At 36.2% G+C, this 20868-nt stretch overlaps 1 protein-coding gene across 4 annotated transcripts in view; it reads left to right on the top strand.

Moving 5' to 3' along the window:
- The window catches only part of ZDHHC20 (zinc finger DHHC-type palmitoyltransferase 20), a 70860-nt gene extending 50864 nt beyond the window's left edge, over window positions 1-19996 (top strand). For 2 of the 4 annotated variants that reach the window (XM_059378266.1, XM_059378269.1), the window contains exons 8-13: window positions 3216-3348; window positions 7215-7341; window positions 11956-12045; window positions 13463-13578; window positions 15075-15152; window positions 16477-19996. In XM_059378266.1, coding sequence (XP_059234249.1) covers window positions 3216-3348; window positions 7215-7341; window positions 11956-12045; window positions 13463-13578; window positions 15075-15112 — 504 coding nt within the window. In that variant the 3' untranslated portion in view covers window positions 15113-15152; window positions 16477-19996. Of the gene's footprint in view, window positions 1-3215; window positions 3349-7214; window positions 7342-11955; window positions 12046-13071; window positions 13117-13462; window positions 13579-15074; window positions 15153-16476 lie in introns of those variants that run through there. The other 2 variants (XM_059378267.1, XM_059378268.1) reach the window with 2 other exon arrangements.
- The last annotated feature ends 872 nt before the right edge of the window (window positions 19997-20868 follow it).

The raw sequence follows: 20868 nt of genomic DNA, 5'->3' as shown, positions 1-20868 counted from the left end.
TTGGTCCTCATAATGATTTTTTTTTTAAAGATTTTATTTATTTATTTGATGGAGAGAGATCACAAGTACGCAGAGAGAGAGAGAGGGAGAAGCAGACTCCCCGCCGAGCAGAGAGCCCGATGCGGGGCTTGATCCCAGGACTCTGAGACCATGACCTGAGCCGAAGGCAGAGGCTTAACCCACTGAGCCACCCAGGCGCCCCCTGATGATGATTTTTTAGATTTAACACCAAAACCAAAATAACAAAAGCAAAAGTAAACAAGTGGGACTACATCAGTCTAAGAAGTTTCTATACAGCAAAGGAAACAATAAGCAAAACAAAAGGCAGCATACTGAATGGGAGAAGATACTTGCAAGTCATGTTTCTGATAAGAGCTTAATAGACAAAATATATAAAGAACTCCTACAACTCAGTAGCCCTCATCCCAAAAAAAGAAATTAAAAAATTGGGCAGAGGCTCTGAACAGACAGCTTTCCAAAGACATGGATGGCCAGCAGGTATACCAAAAACTGCTCAGTGTCTAATCAGGGAAATGCAGATCAAAACCACAATGAGATACCAACTCATACCTCTTAGAATGGCTGTTATCAAAAGATAAGTAGTAGTTTTGGCGAGGATGTGGAGAAAAAGGAACCCATGTACTGTTGGTGGGAATGTAGATTGGTTTAACCACTATGGAAACAGTATGAAGATTCCTCCAAAAATTAGAGCTACCATATGATCCAAGCAATTCTACTTCTGGATATTTATCCAAAGGAAATGAAATCACTAACTTGAAAAGATACGTGCATGCCCCATGTGCATTGCAACTCATTTATAATAGCCAAGATATGAAAAAAAACCTAAGTGTCCCATCAGTGGATGAATGGGTGAAGAAAAGTGTGTGTGTGTGTGTGTGTACATACGTATGTGTACGTGTACACAATAGACTATTACTTGGCCATAAATACTTAGGAAATCCTGCCATTTGTGATCACATGGATGGGCCTGGAAGACATTGCACTAAGTGAAACAAGTCAGAGAAAGACAGCTGTTTTTGTCACTTATGTAGAATCTAAAAAAAAAATTTTTTTGGACTCCTAGATAACAGATTGGTGATTTGGGGGGCAGTGGGTGGGGAATGGGTAAAGTGGATGAAGGTGCTCAAAATAACATGAATAAGTTTGGGGTGTATAATGCACAATATGGTGACTATAGTTAGGTATATTTGAAAGTTGTTAAGATAGTACATCTTAAAAGATCTCATCACTAGAAAAAAATTTTTATAATTGTGGTATGGGTGTTAACTAGAGTTATTATGACTTTTGCAATTGTACATATTGTTACTTTTGCAGTGTGTACATATATTGAGTCATGTTTTACACCTGAAACTAATAGAATGTTATATGTTCAGTTGTATCTCAATTTTTTAAAAAGAGTGTGATCAGGGTAGATTTCCAAAGGTAAGATTTGAGCAGAGACTTAAAGGGAATTAGTGGACATTTGAGAGAACATTTTTGAAGAAACATCTGGAGTTTGGAGCAAAGGCCCCAAAGTAGGAGTGTCCCCTCCATGTTTGTTTAACAGCAAGGTGGCTAGCTAGTGTGGCTGGAGTAGAATGAGCAAGAATGGAATTAATGAGAAGTCCAGGCAGTGGGCCTTGGAGAGTGTTGGAGGACTGTGTCTTTCGTGCCTCAGTGAAACAGGAGCAGAGGAGTAACATCGTCTTAATTGTAATGGATCACTCTGATTACAGAGCTGAAACTAGACTGCAGGTCGAGTGACACCTCTTAGAAGGCTTTTGCAGTCATAGTGAGTGAAGGTGATAAGAAGTTTTCAGAGTTTTTAGAAAGTGCTAATCAGAAGTTTTTAAATAAAAGCTATTTGCTAAAAAAATTAATTTTCTTTCCTAGATTTAAATCTCTTTAAAAAACAGAGGGAAAGTAGATTTTAAAGTGTACCTCGAATGTGCTTGAGGAGCTAAATATTCTTTATTTTTTGTTTTGTTTGTTTGTTTTAGGAGCTAAATATTCTTGTCTGTTTTCACTTTTGTGTTTTTGGAAAAAATGTTGTCAATGACCTTTAGAAAACAACATCTCAGTGTTCCTTCAAAACAAAAGATTTATAAAACTAGTGTTCAGGATAATTTTGTATAAAATTTGGTTTCTTAATACATTATCTCTATTTGTACAAGCTTTGCCGCAGGAAATCTACAGAGAGTTGTCCAAAGGTAAAATAATATTATTGCCATGCCATTCTTGTGACAATTTGTAGTAAATATGTATAATATTCATTTACTTCACAAGATGGGAAGTTAAAAGAATTGCTTGGTATGTTTCAAAGGCACTGTGGTTACTCTGGGAAAGAAGAGTAAAAAATATATGTCAGATAATCTAATGCTAAAAACCTTCATTTTATCCTGTAAACTATGTTTAAATCAAGCCAGGACCTCCTCATGTTCTAGTAGAATCTGTAATTTTCCCATGTGGTTTTATTTTAAGAGCTAACACTTAAAGGCTTCCTCTTTCTCCTATTAATAGATACTAAGATTTTGCTTCTATTAAAATGAATGTAGCCATAAGAAAAGGGGTAACAACAAAGCTGTTTTCATTCACTAATACCTTGTGGTAAATGTATTTACCAAAACTGCTAATTACCCAAAAAAAAAAAAAAAGTGTAGGAATTGAGTGAGGGTAAAAAAGGTAGGGATTGAACAGCTGAGGGCATGGGGATATATGCTGAGGTCTTCCAAATATAGAAATTAAAGAAATACACAAATTTATCACAATTAGTATCTGGTTAGCAGCATTTATAATTAAAATAAGCAAATACTTTAGCATAGATAAGGAAAACCCCTTGTATATCCTGGATATCAGGGAAAGTTATGAATATATGCATAAAGTACAAAGGAAAAAAATGAGTTAAAAATGCATCTTTTTTATTGAATATATTACTAAATTTTTTAAATGTTTAAGAGTAATTTTTTTAAATGACCCTTTTAACCTTTCATACAAGCAAGCTTCTTTGATAATGCGTTTTCTGCTTTGGGAGATGTTGCTTTTGGATTTATTATCTAAATTTATTTTATATTCTTTTTTTCTTTTTCTTTTTTTTTTATATTCTTCATATCTGGCAAGATTTTTGGTAGATTCAGCAGTCTTTAGTAAGAATCAAATAACAATATGCTTTAAGGGCTGACTGTTCTAAAGTTAATTCTTCTTTCTTCCTTCCTCAGAATGAACTCTCTGATACACGTGCAAAGTTCCACGTACTTTTCCTTTTCTTCGTGTCTACAATGTTCTTCATCAGCGTCCTATCACTTTTCAGCTACCACTGCTGGCTAGTTGGAAAAAACAGAACAACAATAGGTAAGTAGGCTAAAAGAATTCATAATTATTTAGGAAAATGACCATAAATGATTATGAAATCATGAGGACAATAGTCAGATGATAAAGAAATAGAAAATCAGGGGCGCCTGGGTGGCTCAGTGGTTTGGGCTGCTGCCTTCGGCTCAGGTCATGATCTCAGGGTCCTGGGATCGAGCCCCGCATCGGGCTCCCTGCTCCGCAGGAAGCCTGCTTCCCCCTCTCTCTCTCTCTCTCTCTCTCTGCCTGCCTCTCTGCCTACTTGCAATCTCTCTCTGTCAAATAAATAAATAAAATCTTTAAAAAAATAAAAAACAACTGTAGGCCCATGTTCCTATCTGGCATCCTTCATTTGGAACTGAGTAGTAGCTGACTGCTTTAGATGGGAGCCTGCACACTTTAATTTGCCATAGTTCCAAGCCTGCTTTATTTCCTGCCTAACCCCTTAGTTATGAGAGAGGCGTACTTCATGGGAAACCTAGTGTTCTCTTTAAGCGCAGTATTCTTCTCTCTAAGCAGTATTTTTCAGTCTTTTTTGCCAGTGACTACAGTAAGAAAGGCATCATTTATATTGTGACCTAGGGGATACACATGTTTATAAAATTATATAAATAAAATAGGCATGTATTTTCAGAACATCATTAATCTCTACATATGCAATGTACTGTAATATTTTCTGTTTTAGTTCATTAAAAGGAAATGCTGGTCACACACACACACAAATATATGTGAAAAACACCTTTTAAGGTGTTTTAACCCTTATTTTGAAAAAACTACCATGGCACACCACCTTTACAGCTCACCTTCCACAACCCTGGCCCTACCTAGGCTGGTTCTCTACTGCTCCTTCCAGAGTTCTGTTCTTCTGTCCTTGGAGAATACTTTCTGTCATCTCCACACTTCTCCATAACTGTCACCTGCCTACCTTGAGAACATTTCCCCAGTTAAAGAGTTTCTGTATTCAAACAAATGCTATTATCCCAAACAGGCAGGCTGCGCCCTTTGATGCTCATGGCCAATCTTTATTTATTTATTTATTTTTTATAAACATATATTTTTATCCCCAGGGGTACAGGTCTGTGAATCCCCAGGTTTACACACTTCACAGCACTCACCAAAGCACATACCCTCCCCAATGTCCATAATCCCTCCCCCTTTTCCCAATCCCCCTCCCCCCAGCAACCCTCAGTTTGTTTTGTGAGATTAAGAGTCACTTATGGTTTGTCTCCCTCCCAATTCCATCTTGTTTCATTGATTCTTCTTCTACCCACTTAAGCCCCCATGTTGCATCACCACTTCCTCATATCAGGGAGATCATATGATAGTTGTCTTTCTCTGCTTGACTTATTTCACTAAGCATGATACGCTCTAGTTCTCTCCATGTTGTCGCAAATGGCAAGATTTCATTTCTTTTGATGGCTGCATAGTATTCCGTTGTGTATATATACCACATCTTGATCCATTCATCTGTTGATGGACATCTAGGTTCTTTCCATAGTTTGGCTATAGTGGACATTGCTGCTATAAACATTCGGGTGCACGTGCCCCTTTGGATCACTACATTTGTGTCTTTAGGGTAAATACCCAGTAGTGCAGTTGCTGGGTCATAGGGCAGTTCTATTTTCAACATTTTGAGGAACCTCCATGCTGTTTTCCAGAGTGGCTGCACCAGCTTGCATTCCCACCAACAGTGTAGGAGGGTTCCCCTTTCTCCGCATCCTCGCCAGCACCTGTCATTTCCTGACTTGTTGATTTTAGCCATTCTGACTGGTGTGAGGTGATATCTCATTGTGGTTTTGATTTGTATTTCCCTGATGCCGAGTGCTATGGAGCACTTTTTCATGTGTCCGTTGGCCATCTGGATGTCTTCTTTGCAGAAATGTCTGTTCATGTCCTCTGCCCATTTCTTGATTGGATTATTTGTTCTCTGGGTGTTGAGTTTGCTAAGTTCTTTATAGATTCTGGACACTAGTCCTTTATCTGATATGTCGTTTGCAAATATCTTCTCCCATTCTGTCAGTTGTCTTTTGATTTTGTTAACTGTTTCCTTTGCTGTGCAAAAGCTTTTGATCTTGATGAAATCCTGATAGTTCATTTTTGGCTCATAGCCAATCTTTACCATAAATTAAACACTGAATCTTTTAATCTCTTGGAACTGAAGAGCACCTGAAATTGTCAATTTGAACTTTCCGTTCTCTGGCCACTCGTCATCCTTGCAGCCCTCTCTTTCTGTACTCCGACAAGATTTCATCTTTTACGCTGCCTGCATTGTCCTGGTCTCATTTCTCACCTTTCCTGTCCTAGATCCTGTAACAAATGACAACTCTTTTTAGATTTTACTTATTTATTTGACTGAGAGGGATCACAAGTAGGCAGAGAGGCAGTCAGAGAGAGAGGGGGAAGCAGGCTCCCTGCTGACCAGAGAGCTGGATGTGGGGCTCGATCCCAGGACCCTGAGATCATGACCTGAGCCGAAGGCAGAGGCTTTAACCCACTGAGCCACCCAGGTGCCCCGACTTTAACAACTCTTGACAGCACTCTCACATGATACATGTCCTGGCTTTCTCCTATAATTCAGCTACTGATCCATGACCTGAGCTATTCCAGCTCTCTACTCTATCCACAAGCAGGTCAGGGGTATAGAAAGCTGAGGAAGGCAGTCTCACTCCCATAGCAACTGGTGCACCTACACATTTAAAGTGTCAGACCTTACTTGGGTCCTTTATTTGGCAGTCATGTCACGTGTTTCTGAAAAAATAAGAAGTTGTCTCAAATAATTTCTTATCTTCTCCCCTTTATAACCTTACACAGACATTTCTTCTTTCAAGCCCATCACTGTCACTCTGCCTCTAACTTCTGAGGACAAATGTCTTTTCTGGTATCTAAGGTTAATCTTTAGAATTCTTCTAGAGGATGTCTCCTTCCCTCTAGAATTTTCTTCCATCAATTTTTATCTTTTCTATATCATCGACCTTTTCCAGTTCCTCGCTCCCTGGCTTTTTATCCTTAGCTTATAAAACTTGATAAAATAAATTGTATTCTTAAGTAAAGAAAAAGCCTGTTTCTTGTGAAATGTGTATTTTTCTCTAGCCCCCACTCAGCATCACTTAATAGCCAAACTTGAAATAATGGTCTTTGGTCACCATCTGCTTCTTTATCTTTTATTTTTTGTTCAAGATCATGCTCACATACTACCACCCCCACTCACACATGTATATCACAGTGTCGTTTTATTAGAATTTGTTAGATTGTGGGTTCTTTAGTAAGAATTTCATCTCATTTATCTTTGGATCTCAAACACCTGGTACTGTGCCATTAGGCACATAGTAAGAATTTCATTAAGTAATAAATGAGTGAGTTGCAAGAGCTAGCATATCTTTTTAAAAAGATGAGATATAGTGAACACACTTCAGTAGATTTTTAGTAATATTAGATAATTGTTTTCACATTTTCATTTTATAAAGGTGATGAAATACTCAGAGGTGGTATTTTTCCCCAAATAAGTTTCAGAAATTTATCTTTTAATTATTATAATTATCTTTTTAAAATTATATTTATATAATTTTGATATCAAAAATATAAAGTGGGCACCTGGGTGGCTCAGTGGGTTAAGCCTCTGCCTTCAGCTCAGGTCATGATCCCAGGATCCTGGGATCAAGGCCCGCATCAGATTCTCTGCTTATCAGGAACCCTGCTTCCCCCCGCCCTCTCTCTGCCTGCCTCTTTGCTTGTGATCTCTCTCTCACTGTCAAATAAATTTAAAAAGTCTTTTTTAAAAAAAGATATAAAGCAAGAAAATTGCTGCTTTCCATCCTCATATAATTTTTAAGTAAATTAACTCTTTTTTTTAATATATGTACATACAACAGAATCATTCCGCTCCGCCACATTTTCATATGGACCTGATGGAAATGGTTTTTCTCTTGGATGCAGTAAAAATTGGAGACAAGTCTTTGGTGATGAAAAGAAATACTGGCTACTTCCAATATTTTCGAGGTAATGTACAAAATGCAGGTCTCAGAAATTACAGAATCTGTGATAGTCTGTCTCTCTGGTTAAATGGCTTAAGATTCAGAGAATACAGTATATAATGACATCTTATGAGCCTTGAGAATGAAAACTCAGAACGTCTTGATTATATAAAATATTTTTCATGTTTTTTATTAAACTCTCCCAAAAAGAGTTTGGGCATATATTTGAATGGAAAATAGAAAAAAAAGGTGATCCTAAAAATAGCAATCATTTTTTTTCCTTCAAGATGAAAATAAGTTGTTTGAAATAGAGAATCATAAGACTTTATACTTATTAGCTATATCTTCAAAGATTCTATCACAATTATGTATTCTGTTGTGTCTTAAAAGAAGACCCAACACATAATGCAAAATGTAAATGAAAGTATATCCTTGAGATGATTCAGTTTCCTTTTCTCCCAAATTCCCAGCCATCATAGGCCATCTATATCCAAAGTCATTACAGGAAAGTAAAAAATATTTGAAATTCAAGTGACATATTTATAAATGTTACAGGATTTTCCCCTCTTGTTTAGCTGTATTTCCTGTATTTTTGTGTGAACATAACATTTTGCTTTCACTTTTGAAAGACATTTTTGCTTAGCATATAATTCTAGATACTGCTTCACTGTCTTCTGGGTTACATTTTTTCTCACAAGTTTGCAGTCATTCTTTTTTTACTCCATATGTAATGTGTCTTATTTTCACGCAGTGCTTTTAAGATGCGCTTTTTAGCACTAGTTTAATGCAATTTGATTATGACGTGCCTTGCTATATAGTTTTCTTTATGTTTCTTATGCTTGGAATTGGTTGAGCTTCTTGGAACTGCAATTTTATAACTTTCATCAAATTTGGAAAGTATTTTAACCATTATTTCTTTAAATACTTATTCTGTCATCCCCATCCCCCTTCCCCATTACTGTAGAGACTCCAGTTACATGTATATTAGTACACTTGAAGTTCTACCACAGATCCCTGATACACTGTCCATTTTTGTTCAGTCTTTTTTCTGTGTTTCATTTGATAGATCCGATTGTTGTACATTTAAGCGTATCAGTCTCTTTTTTTTTTTTTTTAAGATTTATTTATTTATTTGACAGAGAGAGATCACAAGTAGGCAGAGAAGCAGGCAGAGAAAGAGGCAGAAGCAGGCTCCTGCTGAGCACAGAGCCAGACGTGGGGCTCGATCCCAGGACCCTGGGATCATGACCTGAGCCGAAAGCAGAGGCTTTAACCCACTGAGCCACCCAGGCGCCCCTAAGCGCATCAGTCTCTTTTGTGTACTTTATCATCTCCTGTATTACAAGGTTTTTCCGCACTGACTAGATAGACCACAGACTAGTATTTTCTAAAATTATTTTCTCTAAACCAAGATTTCAATATTGACTGGTTTGGCTTTGGTTTTTTTCCTCTTTCTTTAAAGATGTTGTTCCATTGGGTGCCTGAGTGGCTCAGTGGGTTAAGCCGCTGCCTTCGGCTCAGGTCATGATCTCAGGGTCCTGGGATTGAGTCCTGCATCGGGCTCTCTGCTCAGCGGGAGCCTGCTTCCTCCTCTCTCTCTCTCTGCCTGCCTCTCTGCCTACTTGTGATCTGTCAAATAAATAAATAAAATCTCTAAAAAAAAGATGTTCCATTAACTTCTGGCTTGCATTGTTTTTTGTTTTTATTTTTTTATTTTTTATAAACATATATTTTTATCCCCAGGGGTACAGGTCTGTGAATCGCCAGGTTTGCACACTTCACAGCACTCACCAAAGCACATTGGCTTGCATTGTTTTTGACAAGACTCAGCCTCACTCTTATCTGTATTCCAGTGTTTGTAAATTAATATGTTTTGTTTTGTTCTTTTTTTTGCCCTTTGGCTACTTTTAAGATTTTATCTTTATCACCAATATTAAGCCATTAGATAATGATGGTTTTGGGTATGGTTTCTTTGTGTTTATCCTCTCTGGAGTTCATTAGGCTTCTTGGATCTGTGAATTTATAGTTTTCATCACATTTGAATAACTTTCATGCTCTCCCTCCACTGGTTTTTGGGGCATTCTTAAATATACATTTGTTTAATTGCTTGATTGTGATCCACAGGTCATTGCTGTTCTTTGCTCCCCAGGCCCCATCCTTCTTCTCTGTCTGCTAAGTTTGGATAGTTTCTGTTGCTATGTCTGTAAGTTCACTGACCCTTTCTTTTATGATGTCTGCTCTGCTGTTAAGCTCATCCAGTGAATTTTCATTTCAGATCTTGTATTTTTTAACTCTAGAAGTTCAATTTGGTTCTTTTTTATATCTTACATTTCTCTTCTCATATCCATTTTTTTCCGGTTAGTTCACAGACATATTTACAGTCACTATTTTAAAGTATTTGCTGGGGCGCCTGTGTGGTTCAGTGGGTTAAAGCCTCTCTGCATTTGGCTCAGGTCATGATCTCAGGGTCCTGGGATCGACCCCCACATCAGGCTCTCTGTTCAGCAGGGAGACTGCTTCCCTTCCTCTCTCTCTGCCTGCCTCTCTGCATACTTGTAATCTCTATCTGTCAAATAAATAAATAAAATCTTAAAAAAAACTTTTTAAAAAGGTATTTGCTTCAAATTTTCATAGTCAATTCTAATTCTTTTCTATTATCTATTTTTTTCTTAGTTGTGAACCACATTTTCCTGCTACTTTTCATACAAGTAATTTTTTTAAAAGATTTTATTTATTTATTTGACAGAGATCACAAGTAGGCAGAGAGAGAGGAAGGGAAGCAGGCTCCCTGCTGAGCAGAGAGCCCGATGTGGGGCTCAATCCCAGGACCCTAGGATCATGACCTGAGCCGAAGGCAGCAGCTTTAACCCACTGAGTCACCCAGGCGCCTCCATACAAGTAATTTTTTATTATATGGTAGACATTTTAAATTCTGTGTATTAAATTTTGCTCTCTTGGCATCTGGGTGGCTCAGTTCTTAAGTGTCTGCCTTCAGCTCAGGTGATGGTCCCAGGGTCCTTGGATTGAGCCCCATATCAGGCATGCTGCTCAGCAGGGAGCCTCCTTCTCCCTGTCCAGATCCCCTGTGCTTATATTCCCTCTCTCGTTATCTCGCTCTGTTATAAATAAATTTTAAAAATAAATAAATAAATAAATTTTGCTCCTTCCCTTTGGGAGTTACTTGTGTTTTAGCTTGGTCCTTTTGAGACTGTTTTAAGCCTAGATTCACATGTGTAGCTTAGCATTCATCAAAATACTCTACTAAAATGCTGTGCACTTGTTGTGGCCCTTTCTTTGCATATCTCCCTCTTCCTCAGCTCTGTCTAGTAGATTCAAGCTGCCACAACTTCCTGAAACACCCATCTCTGTCACCTCAGTTGATTGAGACTACCTTACTCTACTTTTTTCTCCTACTGGTGCTCAAGTCCTGGCAGAAACCTGGGACTCAGTTGGTTTCTCTTTTTTCAGAGACCACAGTTCTGTGTTGTTTGTTTGGAAAACAGTTATTGTTTATACTGTTCGGTTTTCTGGTTTTTCATGACAGAAGGTCCCATTTATCAGTTAATCCATCTTGCTGGAGATGAAAGTGCCTATTATACATAATTTTAAAATGTGAAATTAAGATATGTCCATACTTTTTTTAGATTGTAAACTTCTTGAGGGCAGAGGTTTTCTTCTCTTTTGTTCACTGCTATATCCCTAGTCCTGATAATAGTACCCAGGGCATCATAGGCATTTAGTAAAATATTTGTCAAATGAATAAATATTTGGAACTTACATCTTGCATTTCAATTTGAGCTTCTTTGGTGTCTTAAATGATTGTGATGAGTAGGTCAGTTACCCAAATATTTGATTACTGGTGTTTGAGATATCATAATCTTAATAGAGAATCATAATCTTAATAAGCATTATAATGTCAATTACCCAAATATTTAATTAGCCAAATTCCCAGATATTTAAATGGCTGTGTTTGAGGTATCATAATCTTTTTTTTTTTTTTAAGAGTTTTATTTATTCATTTGAGAGAGAGAGAGCAAATGAGAAAGGACAGGCAGGGACTATGGCAGAGGAAGAGTTGGAGAAGCAGTCTCCCTGATGAGCAGGGAACCCGATGTAGGGCTCAATCCCAGGACCCTGGGACCATGATATGAGCCAAAGGCAGCTGCTTAATTGACTGTGCCACTCAGGTGCACCAGGCATTATAATCTTAATAGTCATGAAAGATATATTTTTTTAAGATTTTATTTATTTATTTATTTGACAGAGATCACAAATAGGCAGAGAGGCAGGCAGAGAGAGAGGAGGAAGCAGGCTCCCCGCTGAGCAGAGAGTCCGATGCGGGGCTCGATCCCAGGACCCCGGGACCATGACCCAAGCTGAAAGCAGAGGCTTTAACCCACTGAGCCATCCAGGCGCCCCGAAAGATATTTTTTTAAATATATGTAAATTATAAGAGAAGACAGCTTATTTCTTCAGCGAGGCTAGTAACCCTAGAGAATTTTAAGAATTATTCTCGAAATGACAGATTATGATAATTTCTTTATACTATGTTTTTGAAGAAGAATGGTTGTTGAATTTGATCACCTTGATTTAAGTTAATATGATTTAAATTTATTATTGATATTTTTTCATTTTGCAGCTTGGGTGATGGTTGCAGTTTTCCAACTCGCCTTGTGGGGATGGATCCAGAACAAGCTTCTGTTACAAATCAAAATGAATATCCTAGAAGGTGTGCTTCTTATCATTAAGTTTTTCATTATTCATCATAAAACAAACTGTGTGTATGTGCCATACATACATATCTGGTAAATACAGTAGTAATTCGTAAGTCAACATAGATAAGGAAAGAGAAATTCTATGTAAAATTTTTTTTAACTGAGAGCTAATATGTGTGGGTACCTAAGATGCTTAGTATAACCATACTTATTATCTTCCAAACCAGAACACTTGGAGAATAAGAAAGAGAATGCTTGCTTTTTAATAGTCGAACAAGGACAAATACATGTAACTGGAAATGTCTGGGCAAGCCAGGAAACACGGCTATCCTAACTATGCTACATCTTTCTAGAAACTAAGACATTCTTTCAAGATACAATTCTTGGTTTATATCAGCTATATTTTTTCAAAGAAATTAGTCAAACTATCTACCATTATATCTTGATAAACAAATTTAAACCGCAGTGTAAAAATAATAGGGAGGATTTTAAAAATATTAATGTAAAATTTTTTCTCATTCATTCATCTTAGAGGATACTTTTTCAGTATTTGCATGGTAAGCAAACCAATTCAAAAATTCAAAGAAATTTGAATTTTAAATGAAATTTTAAAGAAGTCAAAAAGATAAAAGTGAAATAGTCAAAATTTATTTAGGACAGAAATAAATTGTGGGGGAGGAGGGGTTATAAATTGCAAGACAGTCTATTAGTATCAGAACATAGACCTTCAAACCTACAGTCTTAGGACCTTAAAACTCTTAACATTTATTGTGCATCTGAACAAGTCACTTAAACTGTGTGAGACTCGGTTTCACTCGGTTTCCAGCTCTATAAAATGAGGATAACCATGCCTACCTCCAAGGGTTATTGTGTTGACATAATGTGTTTAAAGCACTTAGCACAGTATCTGACCCATAGTAAGTACACAGGAAATACTAGTTCCCTTTTCCTTCTTCTGCTCCTCCATTCCTTCCCTCCCTGGATCTCTTAGCAAGAAAAGTAAGTCTACGCTAAATCACTAAATCATTTTTTCCCCTTAGATCTAAACTGCAGAGGTAGAAAGCAGAAAACTTGGGAAATGACAGGTAATTTTTTTGTCCTGGCCGCAGATATAGATCCTCACCTTGTGCTACCTTACAGCTCTTGATTAACATATTTTTAAAAAGTTTCACACCGGCCTCTGAAGCTTTTTTCTTTTGTCTAATTGTTTTCATTGGCACTGCTGGAATATAGATTCTGGGGTTTAGAGAGCCATTCAGTTGGGGGTTGGGGGCATATTTTTTTTTTGAAGATAGAGTTTTTTTAGAGTGCTGAGATCTCATGAGTTGCCCTCACATATTTAGGAAAAGGAATACTAATTTGCTGCTTATTAATTAAGTATCCTTGATTGAGCATTAAACTGTTTACTAAATTATTTCTTCCTTTTTTCAGTATTGGCTCAAATCAACCCTTTCCTATCAAACCACTTAGTGAATCAAAAAACCGATTGTTGGACAGTGAATCTCAATGGATAGAGAATGGATCTGAAGAAGGCACTGTCAGATCAGGTAATACTTGTCATTTGAAAACAGTGTTTTTTCTGGTTAAAATGAAGATCAACCAGGGGCGCCTGGGTGGCTCAGTGGGTATAGCCGCTGCTTTCGGCTCAGGTCATGATCTCAGGGTCCTGGGATCAAGTCCCGCATCGGGCTCTCTGCTCGGCAGGAAGCCTGCTTCCCTCTCTCTCTCTGCCTGCCTCTCCATCTACTTGTGATTTCTCTCTGTCAAATAAATACATAAAATCTTTAAAAAAAAAAAAAAAAAAGAAGATCAACCAGATTTAACAAGTAATGTAAAAATCAAAACAGCATATTTTAAAATACTAAGATATGGGGCACCTGTGTGGCTTAGTGGGATAAAGCCTCTGCTTTCAGCTCAGGTCATGATCCCAGGGTCCTAGGACCGAGTCCCACATCAGGCTCTCTGCTCAGCGGGGAGCCTGCTTCCTCCTCTCTCTCTGCCTGCCTCTCTGCCTACTTATAATCTCCTGTCTGTCAAATAAATAAATTAAATCTTTAAAAAAATACTAAGATATGTGACAGTTTTTAAGAAAATACCTTACAAATGGGGTATCAGTGTTTATTGGTACCTTTTATGGAGAAGGAGGTTTGAATCAGGAAGTATAGTGGCTCTTGCTGTGTTTTGTTCTGTTGAGAGTTGGGATTTTCTTTTGTTACCCAGCCGCATACTTCTTTACCTCAGATATAGAAAGTTCTTTTGGCATTCTCTCTTCTGAATAACATTTGAACAAGATTAATCTTTAGTGTCTTAACTTTTACTTTTTTTAAAATAATTTTTGAAATGTATTGTAGTCTTTGCTGCTTCAATATAAAAAGAGTGTACCAAATATATTTTAACCTTTTCTTGATGACTCAATCTTTTCATGAATGAACTGTGGATGCATTGTAGAACAGTTGATAAGTCAGAGATGGTCTTTCAGACCAGATTGTGTTTATAACATAGCCTGGCCACCTAGCAAGCATTATAGCCTAAAATATATGCATGGTGGTTTTCAACAGTACTAATAATAACATTGTCATCATCTTGTACTGAGGGAAAATGTTTGGACATTCTGATCATTTGGTGCCAACTTGAGGAAATACTTTAAAACTTACTGTGGGAATTTCTGATTTTTTTTTTCTTTTTTTGGCTTTTAGCAGCACTTAAATTATTCTCTTGAATTGGTATCATTAGAATCTTCATTAGGATCATTAGAACCTTTGTAGGTCAAGGGAAAAATTCATTTCATGGGCCTTGTAATTATTGCTGCTGAACATCTTTAAAAGCCAATGGACATTTTTACAAATATAAGCATAAAACCAGACTTTCAGCTTTTAGCACTGCTTTACTTCTGGGTTCTCCAAGAGGATAAATGCTTGACACCATAAACCTATTTAGTGCTTACATAAAAGTTGCTTTTACTGTAATCTTCAATTTTACCAATTAGCCAGAAACTTAATACTTCTCTTTTTTTGTCCTGTCATATATAATTATGTGCTTACAGGGACAAATAACCATGTTACAGTGGCAATAGAAAATTGAGTACCACTTGTTCATAACTAACCATTTGAATAAGAGCAAGGTAAGACAGTATAAAGGTAATTTTCCTTGAACAAATGCAGTTATTTGCATATTTTGTAATCTCAGAACAATTCACAGATCATTTTTTTTTTACTCTTTTAATTATATCAGCAAAATTAGGTAATTCAGAAGAGATTGGAACATAATAGCTGCTTAAATCCCATTTTTCTAACCACTCCTGGTGCAGTCTTTGTAAATATGTATTGGTAGATCAATGAGGAAACCAAAAGCCGATTTGGGTTGATATGTGGACAACTATGTAGACAACTAATCTTTTCAGTAAACAGTGTCTTGTTAATTAGTTTAAAAAAGAAGAGTGATTAATTGGGCTGCAGAAAAGACTGAAGAGGTTTACCTATAGGACTTGTTTGGAAAAGACACAACGAAAGATAAGTTTACTGGACCCAGCCACACTGATGAGCTGTTCTCAATCTGGGTAGCCCTGAGACAATAGCCAGAGGAAATTAATTTAAATAGCAATCAAGGACATTCCAGACAGATTAAACATAAACTGTAGTATCTACAGTAAGAGTAATGTAACTAAGTTGAATTCTGAGGGATGTAGTGAATTCTCTGTCTCTTCTGATGCTTAGCTCAGTGACTCAGTAGCATTTTAGGCAGCTATTAGATTTTTTGAAATCTTCTTTATAATGTGTATTGGTTACCTTTTGTTCCATAACAAATTACCACAATCTTAGCAACTTAAGACAACATCCAATTATTACCTCAGTTTCTCTGTGTTAGGAGTTCATTTTTATCAAAGAGCCCATGTCCAAAGTAACAGCCAGAGGCTAAAACCTAGACTGAATCAGAACTCTCAGTGGGGGCTTGTGTCAGGCTGGACTCTGAAGATGAGTGGTGATTTATCATGTGGTGTTCCTGCCAGTCAAAACTGTGGCTGCGGTATAGCCCTGGTTCTAGAATTCTCCATGCAGTATAGCCCTAGTCCTAGGGTAATGTCTGATGGATGCTCCACAACCTGTAAGTGTTGCTGTGGGTAATTCCCCATATCCTACAGCAGTCTTACAAAGAGGTAAATAAGGTATCTCCTCAGCTCATGTCCAAGTTAACATTAAGGGATAACTGTAAGAATTTACCTCTTTTAAAATGCTCTCTTGATTGCTTCAGAGGAAGAAAGAGATTATCATTCACTGTTCATAAAAATCTTCGTTATTATTACAATATTAGTAGTTTTAAAATATTTATTCCATCTCGTCATGTTAGCAGCTTTGTACCTTAGTGCACAGAACTATTTAATATACCTTTATTTTCAGAAATATAAAATCAAATTTTAACCAATAACTCAACTGTTTCTGGTTTTATAGGTTTATAAAAACATACTATGGGACTGATATTTTCAGTTTTATTTGCAAGAAAATGATCAATGGAATGAAATAACTGAAGTATAAGAGAAGATATATTTTTTAAAAAGGAAGCCTTTGTACAGATCGCCGGATCCACAGAAGCACTACCCCAGCGCAGAAAGATGCCTTAATCTTAAATACACCCTTACTGCTACAAAAGTGACTTAATTTTACTCTGGAAATAACACCCACCTGTTATGAGATGCTACACTATGAGCTATCAAGTCACATGTTAACAGAGTATATGTATTTTTTTGACATCTGAGTTACATAATTAAGAGTTGTTTCTTTGTATTCATATAAAGTTTCACTCTTGAAACACAAGCTGAAAAGTTATCTTAAGTACATGTAGGGCAGTATAGTGGCTGAAGGTGAATAATAATATCTATTTACTGTTGCTTATACTGTGTAAGGAAAAGAAAATAACTTTTTTTATTGGGTGTTGCTGATTTATAATTACTGTTTTATACTTTTCAACATTTATAATAAAGTTTTTTATTGTTGGCTATAAGATAACACTCAGAAAGATTCAGATATCTAAATATAATTATTTAAAACGTGGAGCACATTTGTATGATTCATTGATGGCTTAGTTCTCAGCATTAATATAACCATGTAATGTAGTGTTGTGCCCGAGGCTTAAAGGAAACTTGGCAGTATAGGAAACATTTTTGGTTCTCGCTGCATTTAAATTACTTTTCTGTTGAACTTTAATGGGTATTTTTTTTGGTCAGGGAGTCACAAAGGCACATGTGCTATAGAAATATTGGACACAGAATAGTGGCAGTGGCTAGAAGAAAAGTAAAGAGGAAGATAGGCAGGTATTGTAAGCTGTTAAAAATTATTTATGGCTCCAAGGTATTGGCCCCAACATGCTATTGACTTTCAAATGACAATTTAGGTGATTACTAGAAATTACTTTGAAACTTTTTACAGTATTCCAGTAACAGCTTAAACAGTGACTGAAAGGCAGTTTGAACTAGGGTAAAACTGCTTAATGGAAATAAATTCTAACCTCATCAGTCATTTAAGACTTCCAGTCTGAGCAGTGGATTCCACTCTTAACACACAAAATTTTAAATCTGACTTTCTAAACACCAGCCCCTTTCTGCCTGGTAGACCTAGATCTCCTTTTTCTTTTGAAATGTTATCTAAGTGACAGGAATTGTTGCATTAATTTTAAAGGCAAATGCTGTATTCTATAAAGGAGAAGCCAGGTAGAAATATTACTCCTCACATATCCTGTTTGGTCAAATATACACAAACTAAAATGATTGATTGCTTCCAACATCGGGTAGAGATAAATCTTAACCAGCATCTATAAATACCAACCGTTACAATTTCCCTATCTGTAAAATGGAATTGGGGGGAAAGCATGTTATGCATGAGTTGGACTAGATGACCTCTCACATTCTTTGATTCCTAATTTTGGAAAATTAACCTTACATTTCATTCATCCAACAAATATTTTTGGAGTATCTTCTGTATGCCAAACATATGCTAGGGATAGTGCTATGATTTCCTAATGTAGCATATATTTTATACTCAGCTATTCCAGGTATTAGTTCAGAGGATTTGTCTAATTCTGTTGGCCGTACTAATACTAGATTTTAAAAGGAAGTTATGTGGGGTTTTTTTTTCCTTTTGAACCAAAGGAATGAGTTAGCTTTGAAAATATAGTTTGGAATACTATTATTATGATTCTTCTATCTTTATTTCAACTTTGTCGTCCCAATAATCTTGACTCTAGAACTGAGAGTTAAGGGATAACAAAACATCACTTCATTTTGGCATTTTGTGTATTATAAGGAAATTGTGAATGTTTAAGCCTACTTGACTACTTTCAGAATTATTCTCCTGGTACTTTTTGTGAGCATTTTTACATTTAGATCAAAGGATTTTCATGCATTTCCATGATTAACAATTGAGGAAACATAAATTTCCCCTTTAACCTATCCAGGCACTTTTGTGGGGGTGTATCTTTCTCTTTTAAGTTGTGTTTCACCATCATCTTTAATAGCACAGCAAACACCTTTTCAGAAATTTTCACTTGAAGCCTTTTGCTTTAGTCACCTTTGCTTTAATTTATAGCCAACCTTTTGCCACATTCTAAATATTTGGCTGATTTATTCATACATATTACTGGTCATTCAGCAAGGGCCTACAAGCTGCATGGGAGTCAGGGCAAGGCTGCCTCTTTGGTGTTTGAACTGATATTGATTTGTTCTATCAACTCTTTGGGGGGGGGGGAATGGTCAAAATGAAAGCCTTCAAAATGTATTAGTGCTATCTTTGGTCCATCAAACACTTGAATAGTTGTGGTATGATATTTAAGGAAAATAAAGTTGAATTTCAGGTCTTGCCATTGCCATTAAAGACAAAATCGACAGGAGTCTTGGTTTTACCTGGGTTGAGATTTACTTGCATATTCAGTACCTGGGGCATCTGACCAATATCACTTTGCCAAACCAAAGAGCAGCTGCAGTACAGTAGTTATTAAACATAAACATGTTTACAGAGTTTAATTCCATCTTTACATGTGGATGATTTTTAAAAACCTTTTTACCATATTAAATGGTTTTGATCCAATGTGTCATAGGTGAATTTAATTGTAAGGTTAGTTTAAATCAAATATGCAGTGTTTACTTGAATTTTAATTCCTTTAGAAGATTTTGACTATGTTTACAGGATTGTTCAAGTTAAAGATTATCAGACACATGAGATGTCCATTCAGTAATCTTTAAAGCAAATGTGTAGTAAGGGCTTAGTGTTAGGATCTGTGTATTTGGGGCACTGAATAGACAGTGACTTACAAATATGTTTTGCTTATGTTTTGTCCTAGGACTAGCACTGCTATCAATGGAAACTATTTTTCAAATAACTAATCTGTTATTAAGAAATTATCATATTTTTGCATTTCAGCCAAAATAAAGAACCATATCTGATAATTTCTAAGACATAGATAATATGTAAGCCTGAAATCCATGTGTTTCTTATGATCTGAACTGTATTTTCCAATATAAATTAAAAATGCAATATAGATTCAGAAAGGTCCATATTTTTCTAATGACTTCACTCTATATTATTTTGTTGAGTTGCATAAAGGCAAGGAATCGTATTTGTATTAAAAGATTAAGAAAGCTATTACTCAAGGTTATTATATTTGTACATGACTGCAGATGAGGCTATGCCCATTTAAAAGAAAAGATGGACACTATTTTAAATTAATCTTTAATATGTTTTTATAGAAACAAATTTGAAATACAGTTTATTTTGGTTGTCTTTACTTATCAAGTACTGTAAGTCCTGTATTTGTTTCTAATAAGTATAATCCTGGACCATGACTTAATGTTAACTCTTTGCCTTTTGGATGGCCTAATCTACATTAACATGAAGGCTGAACATTTTTTAACTTTTTTTTCAAAAATCATAATAATGATTTACTTTATTAATAAACAAAATAAAGTCCTGAAAGAACAGGTTTGTTGTTGTTGTTGCTGTTGTTGTTGTTATAAAGTGGTATTTACCAAATGAGAGAATAACTATTATTTGGGTCATGTTGCAAATTTGGTAAAGTAGTGTTTAGAGAATTAGCTAATAATTTGGGAGTAACCACATCTAAGACAGGTACTATTTGAGTGCAGCGATGTTTTAGTTTACATAGGCGAGGTATAGATTGCTTTATTCAAAAGATTTTAAATTTGCTTTTACTGAACATAAGTTGATTTTCAATTCAAAAGTCACTTTAGGATTGTAAGTACCTTTGAAACCCTATTAAGCATTGTTGAATTGTGGCTGTCAAAATGCTGAATAATGGGTTTTATCTTGTGTAGAATTCTTTTTGACATTTCTGTTATAATTCCCTTCCCAGTCAACAAAGTTTTGATATTTGAGGCTGCTGAATGAAACAGGAAGGCTCTGAGAGCTAGGATTCCCAGTTTTTAGACTAGCAAAATTTCAAAACACTCGCAGGAACCAGTATAGATGAAGCAACCTTTATGTTTTTTTGTGGTGGTGGGGGAAACGGAGGGGAATTTAGAGCGATATGTTTGGGGTAGGAAGGAAAATAGACCATTAACTGGCCAGATGGCCATTTTGACACCCAAAGCACTAATGACATCATGCTAGCTTTACTTTTCTCACTTCTCATAAGCTAACTTCTCAGAAGCATTCTGGAAAATTGACTGATGTTGGCCTCTTTAATCTATCTTACAGTCATGCACCCCAGAATCTAGAGGGATGAGAACTAACAGTTTTTTCTGTGTAACAGGTTTTAATGAATGTTTTAACACTCCTGTGAAGTTAACCTCATTTTCTTTAACCCCTCCATATCAGTGCCTTCCATCTGAAACA

This window comes from Mustela nigripes, chromosome 15 (genome assembly GCF_022355385.1).
Source record: "Mustela nigripes isolate SB6536 chromosome 15, MUSNIG.SB6536, whole genome shotgun sequence".
NCBI lineage: Eukaryota > Metazoa > Chordata > Mammalia > Carnivora > Mustelidae > Mustela > Mustela nigripes.
Note: the sequence above shows the minus strand (reverse complement) of the source record. Positions and strands in the feature narration are given on the sequence as shown.